General features: G+C 58.5%; 1 protein-coding gene across 1 annotated transcript in view; it reads left to right on the plus strand.

Moving 5' to 3' along the window:
- SYNGR1 (synaptogyrin 1) overlaps positions 1-7,319 on the plus strand; it is a 10,224-nt gene extending 2,905 nt beyond the window's left edge. Inside the window, exon 4 of the mRNA XM_014447756.2 lies at positions 3,707-7,319. Within this exon, the coding sequence (XP_014303242.2) occupies positions 3,707-3,928 (222 nt within the window). The 3' untranslated portion in view covers positions 3,929-7,319. The remainder of the gene's footprint in view (positions 1-3,706) is intronic.
- Positions 7,320-9,406: the final 2,087 nt, after the last annotated feature.

The raw sequence follows: 9,406 nt of genomic DNA on the forward strand, positions 1-9,406 counted from the left end.
TGAGTTCTGTGTGAATCTGCTCTGTGTGTTGGCAGTGTATCGAGTTACTAGTGAGAAAACGTGTGGGTCAGGGAGAGCGTGTCTCTGAGGCAGCACTTGTGGGCTCTGAGCCCAGTGGTCTTGAACGCCACCAGCGAGCCAGCAAGACCGCCCTGGAATGAGGCTCCAGGGCACCTCAGCGTATCCCTCCCCTCCTCTCCTGCAGATGCCTGGGTCGCATCGCTCTCACCCCAAGGGTCCCCTCTCCCCAGGCCTTCGAGCAGCCCTCGGCCGAGCCTTCTGCAGGGAGGAGCCCCCGTGCCACACCCTCCTGGGCCTGCCCTGGGGCGACTTCTGTCTCTTGTGGAGGGCCCCTGGATATCCATTTCTCATGGGACCCCTCGCCCTGGTACCATATTGGGAGCTAGAGTTTGCAAGAGGAGACCTGTGGTTCAGGCCCCAGCAGGCCAGCTATGGTCACTCCAGACCTCTGTGTCCTCAAGGCTGGGAGGGAAACCCGGAGACCCTGGGTATTCAGACCAGAGAAGGTCCCCTGGAAGCGGGGCCGTCCGGCCCACAGGGAAGAGTTAGGGAGCAGCAAGCCCTGAGATGAGAGGGCGCTGCCAGAGGAGTGGGTAATTGGACACTGAACTTCCAGAGGAGGGTGATAGGTACCCGCCGGCCCACTGGAGCCGGCCTCCCTGCGGGCCTCACCCCTGCTCTCTCCTGGCAGAGCCTGAGCGCAGCCCTGGCCGTGCGGAGATTCAAGGACCTTACCTTCCAGGAGGAATACAACACGCTGTTTCCCAGCTCGGCACAGCCGTAGGCCTGCCCGGCGTCCCGAGGCAGGGAGCCCTGTGTCCCGCCCCCTGGTGCAGGTGTGGGGCAGCCTACAGCCTGCAGCGGCCAGGATGCCCGGGTGTCCAGGGCAGTGGAGGGCTGGCTCGAGAGGCCAGTTAAGACCGGCCACTTTTCCGTTACCTCTTTTGTTTACCCTTCATGTGTTCATTCATTCAGTAAACATTTATTGAGCAGCTGTTTTGTGCCTAGTGATGAATCAGATGGGGTCCCTGGCCCCAGGAGCCCATGTGCAGGGGAGGGGAGACCGCCAAACCGAAATCTCCCTCAATGGACTGCCATGGGCTGTTAGAGGGTGGGAGGTGGCTCGCTATGTGGGCTGCCAGGGTGCTGAGCCGTGGACAGTGTGAGGGCCTGTGCCACGGCTGTGGCATGAAGGCTGATCTTCCAGTCCCAGTGGAGACTGGTGGCCAAGGGAGGCCTGGCTGAGGACATCAGAGGACTCCAGTCCTGACTCTGCTCTCATGTGCTGTGTGGCCCTGGGCAAACCCCTGCACCTCTCTGAGCCTCAGTCTAATTCCCTGGACTGAGGAGTGATAATGGACCAATCTCTCAGGGCCATTGTATGGATGAAACAAAGGCTGGCACAGAGATGCTCAATAAATGTAGGCTCTTTTGTTCTTTCATTTGTTCCCTCATTCATTTACTCACTCAGTCATTTACTCATTCATTTATTCACTCGTTCTGTCCAAGGAGTCAGGGACACGTCCACAATCTTGACTTCGGGGTGATTCTCATGTGGCGAATCCTTGTTCTGCTGAAGGACTTTGGCCTCCAGTTCTGCACAGGTTCCCTCCTTGGGGCCCTCGGGTGCCTGGGCAGGCACCCCCTGTCCCTCCTCTCTGCAGGAGTTGAGGAGGTGATGGAGCGCAAGCAGGCCCCAGAGCAGAGCACACAGCGTGAGCCTCCTGACACTGGAGGCATCCAAGGGCAGGCTGCTGAAGGCACAGTGGAGGCTCAACAGTGCGCCTGACCTGCAGAAGCAGGGCACGTGGACACCAGGTTCCTGGGCTCTGAGCAGAACTCCCAGCCTCCCCTCCGCAACCCAGTCCAGCAGGGGCCCACGTGGCTCCTTTGCTCCTGCCTGTGGCTGGATGCTAAGGGAGCCTCGGCTCAGGGAGGGCAGGGGAGTGTCCACAGTTGGCACGAGGTGCCTGTGGTCAGAGGCCGCCCTGGAAGGATCCACAGAGGTCGTTGCTCCAGCCCTCTGTCTCCCTGCAGGAAACCAGCCTGGACGGGGAGCCAGGGGCCCCGGGAGAGCCAGGTCTGCAGATGTGTCTCTGAGGGACTCATTCATCCCTTCCCCACGTGCTCCTGCGAGCTTGCCGATGACTCAGGGCGCTGAAGGCCAGGCGCCACCGCAGGGGGCTGCCCCCCTCCCTGCTTCTCCGGGCTCCTGCGTGTGAGCTGCCAGCAGCCAGGACCTCATACAACATAGAAATACAGCAGGGCCCCTTTCCTCAGCCAGCTCCTCAGGCCGGCCTTTCCCAGGCCCCCGGCACTTGGCTTTAAACAGCCACTTCCCAGGAAGGGCTGCCCCTCGGAGCTTCCTCCACTGACACAGATCGGAAGTTAATGCCTAGTCACTGGGCTTCTGGAACTTTCTGGAATTAAACACCAAGCACCTGCATCAGACCTGATGGCCCTTTGGGGTTCCTGGTTGATTTGGTGCTTTGTCGGGGGGCTGATCAAGGGAAGGAGGTGTGGCCTGGGAAGGCCTGTGCTCAAGCATGTGTTCTGGCACTAACTCTGCCTTGAGGCCTCCCTTCTCTAGGCCTCAGTCTTCCCAGCTCAAAAATGGGGGTGTGGGGTTCCCATCACAGGCAGGTTACCTGGCTGGAGAGACTCTGGAGAGCGCTCAGTGTAACCCTGTAAACTACGTTTATAGTGACATTTCACTTACTCCCTGGCTTGGTGTGGTCAGTGTCATGGTCCTTAATAACAATATAGTTGCTTTTACTGAAAAAGACTTTCCCACCTATGCACGGATGCGGGAGACAAGTTTTTCCCAACTGAAAACAAGGGCTTCAGTGGTCATATCAGGTGGTGAATGTGGCTGTAGCTTACCCCTTGGGGACCCAGCGAACATTAAATGGCCAAGGCTCCGACAAGCCCTGTGCTCCTGAAACTGACTGTTTAACTCCGTTTCCCAAACTCGTCGGACCGAGTGGTTTCCATTAGAATTAGGCTCAGCAGCAAACAACAGTGGTTTAAACGAATCCCAGGTCTGGGAGACAGTCCGAGGCTGGCACAGTGGCTCCAGAAGCCTTTAGTGACCCAGGCCTCTTTCATCCCGACAACTTGGCTCCTGGACCTCATGGTCCATTTTAGCAACTAGAGCTCCAGCCATCACATCTGCATTCCAGGTATCAGGTCAAGGGTGAGCAAAGAACTTGGGGTGATCTATTAGCCAGAACTTAGTTATTTGCTTGCATTTGCTGCAAGAGAGGCGGACGCCTTTAGGAGACGGCAACAGTTCTCTGTCCCACCTGGAAACTTCCTTTTCCCCATCCCGCATAACAGCCCTGAGAAGGAAGTGTGGGCCTTTGGGCCATTTTAACACTCCGCAGTGGAGGCTAGGATTGTTGGTGGCCCAGAGCGACTTCTGGGTTTGGGGGACACGGGGCAGGTGACTTCTCAAGTTCTGGAGGATGTGGTTGTGGGCCTCTCCAGGGCTGCTGCAAGGACAGCTTTCCGCCCATCGGCCATCGCCCATCGGCCACCTTGGTTTGTCTTTGGTGCTTTAGGATATTTAACCCTCTGTTGCCTGTGTCTAGTGAACTAACCGCCACTAACCCGGTGCTCTCGTCTGTCTCTCCCCTAACCATCCCCTCCCCCCTGTCCTCGTCCCCCCGGCCCTCGTCCCCAGGCAGGCCAGGCTGTGCTGGCCTTCCAGCGGTACCAGATCGGCGCCGACTCGGCCCTCTTCTCCCAGGACTACATGGACCCCAGCCAGGACTCCAGCATGCCTTACGCCCCCTACGTGGAGCCCAGCGCCGGGCCCGACCCCACCGGCATGGGTGGCACCTACCAGCAGCCAGCCAACGCCTTCGACACCGAGCCCCAGGGCTACCAGTCGCAGGGCTACTGAGCCGCAGTGACCGCTTCCTCCTCGCCCAGTCCCCGCCTGCCCCAGTCCCAACTGCCCCCTGCCCCCTCCTCCCACACCCGGCCCCTCCCTCCCAGGCTGCCCTGCCCAGATCCTCATCAGCCTCCCAGTTGTTCCTCTGAGGCCCAGGGCGGCTTGGGGTGGGCAGGGCATAAGGAGTTGCAGGGGGTATGTCTACGTGTGTGTGTCCAGCAGGAGCCTAGGGTGTTTGCATTCATCCATTCTGTCATCGAGCATCCATTGAGCACCTACTGTGTGCTGAGCCCATGCTTGGCATGGGTGTGAGGGACATGGTGTCTGGGAAGGGGGAGATGTGGAGGAGGCCTTTTGGTGCCAGCGGTGGGAATGGTGAGAAAGACGGGTGATGCTGGGAAGGTCTGGCTGCAGGGTAACTGATCACCCGCAAGACCGTAGGGCTGTCACCTGCTCGGTGTGACACAGCAGCCCTGCTAGGAGCATCAGGCTGTCTGCGTTTTATGGTTGTAGAAACTGAGGCCTGGGGAAGTCAAGGTCACTCCTCCAGGGTCACTCAGGCAGCCAGTGATGGAGGTGGGGCCAAGCCTAGGCTGCCTGATGGGTGGGCACCTGCTGTCCCTGGTCCCGGTCTCCCCCATCCCTCAGCCTGGGGCTCCAGTGCTTGGTGCCCCCATTACTCTGGGAGGCCTCGGGACCTCAGCCCTGAGACACCCCGATTCTGCTGCAAGCTGGGGGCCTATTCTGCTCTCGCTCTTCCCCAGCTGGACAGCCCTGCCTCCAGGCCCCTCGCCACGTCCCCACCGGCCCCTCCCAGGGTGGGCGTCCCCTGCATACCACTCTGCTGTGTGTGCCCTGCTGGGAGCTCAGCACCTTTTTTGTGGCTTCCCGAAGGACTGACCACCGTCCCTGCCCCTAGGGGAGGCCAAGACCCCGCCCACGGCGGGTGGAAAGGAGGCCCAGAAGGGGAGCAGCTGGCCAGGGTCACAGCATGAGTGGCAGAGCTGGGCGTGCTGCCTGGGTTTCTTGGCCCCAGCTGCCCAGCAGGTGGCCCGATTCCCTGCCCTGTGACCCCCAGGAAACAACTGATCTGGGACATTGTCTCCCCTTGCCCTCTGGGGTCAGCCAGCCTGGGGGCTCCAGGAGCCAAGGGACGGAAGGTCCCTCCCCTGGCCCTCAGGAGGGGCCGGTCTCCCTGTGGGAGGCTGAGTAGAGGGGACAAGGACTCTGGACCTGCATGGCCAGCCTAGGAGCTGCTGCCGTGGTCCGAACTGCGCCAAGATGAACGGTGAGAGCCCTGGTGCAGGGGAGGCTCGGGGAGGCCACAGGCTGCAGAGGAGAGAGTAGCAGGTGTCCCCAATGTACAGGGAAGATTGGGGGGGCTGTTGCACAAGGTGGGCTCTTTATGGAGCCTCGAGTGACAGGGAGGCCTTGAACGGTGGAGAGAGGTGTTGGCTGTTCTTACCTCCAGCACCTGATGCCCACAGAAGAACCCTAAGAGGCAGGTAATAGCAGCTGTGGGGCACCTGCTGGGATCAGGAGCTGACAGCCGGTTGGAGATGAGCGCTAGGCCCACCATGGACCAGGGTGCACGCTGGGCTGAGGCCCCAGGAGGGTCCTGAGGATGGAGGAGTCAGCATGGCGGTGAGGGAAGAAGGAACTTCCTCGCCAGAGAAGTAGCATTATTGTCCCCACTTAACAGAAGGGGAAACTGAGGCTCAGGGAGTGTGAGTTAGCAGTGGGGCATGGATTCGAACTCGGGTCTGTTCAAGTCTTCCCCAGGGGCAGCACTGAGGGGAGAGGACCCCAGACGGCCGGGCAGCAGCTGCTTGTTGCTGACCAGCTCCCGAATCTGAGTGGCCCGGCTGTGCCAGACCGGAGGTTTCGGAGCAGTCGGGGTGGGTGGGGTGGGTGTGTTTCTGGCGGAAGTTCTAAGCCCATGCAGGAGGCAGTGAGAAGTCCTTCCCGTCCCCACTCCCCACCAGAAGCCTCCCCTGCTGGCGGGCACTAGGAGACCCCGGGTCTGCCCAGCTGCTCTCCCTGAGCCCCGCTGTGGTGGTGCTGGGCTGGAGGGCAGGGTACGTTTCCGCTTCATCCAGTCCCTGGGTGTTTATTGCAGACTCCCTGCCACCCTGGACTGGGAGAGTTCACAAGACCCCTGGCAGGAGTGGGGGTCACTGACTCATCTCACTCAACATTCTGGGGTACAGCCCACGCATCCACCATCAGGCAGGGGCCAGCCCACGGTGGAGCTGAGAAACGGCGAGAGATGTCGGAGGGCAGGGCGTGGAGGGGACCCAGGGCTCCTGACTCGCCCACTGGGAAGTTGGGGAAGCCTGTTCTCTGTGTTGGCTGAGGAGCCCTGGGGGCCCAAGCTGGGAGGCCAGCAGTATCCCCTTTCCCTCCCTGTTGCCCCCCCTTCCTTGGAGAAATGCCCCTGACCCTGCAGAGTTTGGGTTTCCTTCTCCCATCAAGCACAAGGCAGCCCAGGCAGACTGGCTCCACACAAGGTTAGACTTGCAAGGACCCTCGAGACAGGAGTCAGCGGAAGACAGTGACTTGTCCAAAGTCAAGCACAGAGCTAGCGGTTCAGGGTCCAGGCCTCCTGCCTCTGAGCGGACACTCACCCTTCCCATTGACGGCCGCCTGCCTGGGGGTGTAACACGGAGAGACTAATTCCCAGGGGACTGGCATTCCCTCCCCCCTCCAACCTTCCCTGGTGATTCTTTATCTTCAAAGACTTTTCCAGGGTCCCAGGCCTCTCCCATGTAACCAAGAACCCCCACTTGTTACCCCCTCGGGGCCCCCAACCTTGAACCAAGACCCCTTTTGACTCTAAGGAGCACGAAGGGGGGGCTCCCCTCTCTAGAGTTTGTGGGGGGATGGGCTGGTCCGCCGTCTCCCAGCGCTGCGCCTGGATGTGACCCTCCCCGTCCCCTGGTGCCCAAGCCCTGTCTGGGCGCCCGCCCCTCCTGCAGCGTTACTGCCTGTGTATAGTATAAATATATATATTTTCTATATATAAGATGTATAATATAAGGCTCCGCAAATATATCTGTGTGTGTGCGTGTGTGTGCAGTGAATGGTGGTCCCCATCCTGGGCCCCACTCGGGACTCCCCCACCACCTGGTTCAGTCTCAGGAGTGAATCCAGTGGCCCCGCGGCACCCTCCTTTCTGACACCCGTCCCTTTGTGGTGAACCAAGTGAAGGTGGTGACTTCTGGTGACAGTAATAAAGTGAAGACTCAAAACCCACCCGCGGGTTGCAGTGTGTGGCCTTGTGTTCTTGCTCTTTGTTCTTCGAGAACCTGGCTTGGGATTGCCCATCCGCCATCTCCCTTGACCTGGGACATGTTTTGTTCATCTTTGTTTAGTAAAAAGTAAAATCATTACAGTTGAAGCCAGTGCCTCCCACTTTGCATATGTTTGCACGCGCGCACACACACACACACACACGTGCACATACACTACCATTCCCTATCCTGGACCCTTCCCCAACCTCCAGATGCAACCAAGATTAAGAGCTTGACCTCATTCCTTCCAGACCATTTCTATGCTTCTGTGTATGCATATGTTTGTAGGACACTGGGGTTTTTTTTTAATTCTTTATTATTGAAAGTATTACATATGTCTCACTCAGGACACTATTTTTAAAAATATATTTTTATTGATTTCAGAGAGGAAAGGGGAGGAAAACAGAAACATCAATGATGACAGAGAATCATTGATTGGCTGCCTCCTGCACGCCTCCTCCTGGGGATCGAGCCCGCAACCCCGGGCATGTGCCCTGACCAAACCGTGACCTCCTGGTTCATAGGTGGACACTCAACCACTGAGCCACACCAGCCAGGCTGCAGGACACTTTTGAAAGTCAGTGGCCCCCAGGCCCTATAAAGTGCTGGACACCACACTGGGCCCTAGGAGTTCAACATTGGACCAGGCAGCCTTGCTGTCTCGGGGAGATGGATGGTAAACCCACATGCAAGCAAAGCGTAAGTTGTGAGAAGTGCTGAGAGAACGTCGGTAGATGCCGTGTAGACCTGGGCAGCTGACCCAGAACCTGAGCTCTAGGATGAGGGGGCTTCACCGGCGAGGAAGTGGGCTGGTGAGGGCCCTGGAGACACACATGACCCTGGCCCGGGAAAGCTCGGCAGGAGATGATGAGGGATAGGCGGGCCAGAGGGTGCCCGGGTCCCACGCTCAGGGCCTTGAGGCCTCCGGAGCAGGTCTGGTTCATCCTAAGTGATGGGGAAGCCACAGAGGGTGAGTGGCCATCTGGGTGTGAGCTTTTAATAGGCCACTCGGTGGTCAGTTGGCTGTCAAGAGGTTGCTGCCCATCGTTCAGACAGGAAGATCACCATGGCCATGGGAAGAGTAGAAGCCAGGATATATTTGAGGAAGTATCCCATCAGTACGTGATGGACTGAGGAAAGGCGGGTGAGGAAGGTGTGAGAACTCCCACAGGGCAGGGGGGGTGGGGAGGAGCAGGTGAGCTCTGGCCTCCGTGGCCTGTCAGTCATGGTGCTGGTGGTGTCCAAGTCCCTGTTCATCCGCAAGTCCCACCTTCAACCCTGCATGGGAGATGCCACCAGGTGTGTGATTGGACAGAGGTGAACACGTGATCCATGGGCTGCCCCTTCAGAGGCTGACAGGTCCTAATGTCTTGGTGCCAAGAGGGCCCCCAAGATTAAGCCAATCAGATTGCTTCCCTCCATGATGGGGCAGAGGGATTGGTCAATTGGAAACTCCAGAAGAGGCGAGTGCTAGGTTCCAGTCTACCCGGGTTCCACCCCCTTTGCTGTGAGGCGGCCTGAAGGCTGCAAGGCTTACAATCAGGAGCCCTACCAGCCTTGGAAGGGCCACCCTGAGGCTGCTGCCCACCTGAGGAGCAGACCCCTGGGACACAGAAGGACCCAACAGACCCAACACAGGGTCAGGCCTCCCCTCTGCTCCACCTGGGCCTCACCTGTAGCAGCCCTTCCCCCCTCCCCCCCACCACAGTCTGATTCTGGTCAAGGGCACCTGGGTTGCAGGCTCCTCCCCGCCCGGGCCCTGGTCAGGGAGCTTGCAGGAGGCTACCAATTGATGTGTTTCTCTCACATCAATGTTTCTGTCTGTCTTTTCCTCTCTCTTCCACTCTCTCTAAAAAAAAATCAGTGGAGAGGCAGGGCCCTGGGGGAGTGGGGGGAATCAATGGAAAATTATCCTCGGGTGAGGATTTAAAAAAAACACAAAATTTGACATCCTCATCTGAAGGACTAGGATCTGCCACCAGTGGGGGCAATTCAGAAGAATGCGCCTCAGGAAGGGATGCAGAGGACAGCACACTGGAGAGTGTCAGCCTCCAACAGAACCAGCCATCCCCACCGCCATCACTTTAAAAGTTATAACATGATTGTCATTCGTTGGACTGGAGGGAAGTCATTAATAGCTGAAAAGGGTTTTAACAGAGTCAGGAAATTTGGGGAAATATGAAAACCCTTTCAA

Source organism: Myotis lucifugus, unplaced genomic scaffold (genome assembly GCF_000147115.1).
Source record: "Myotis lucifugus unplaced genomic scaffold, Myoluc2.0 scaffold_709, whole genome shotgun sequence".
Taxonomy (NCBI): Eukaryota; Metazoa; Chordata; class Mammalia; order Chiroptera; family Vespertilionidae; genus Myotis; species Myotis lucifugus.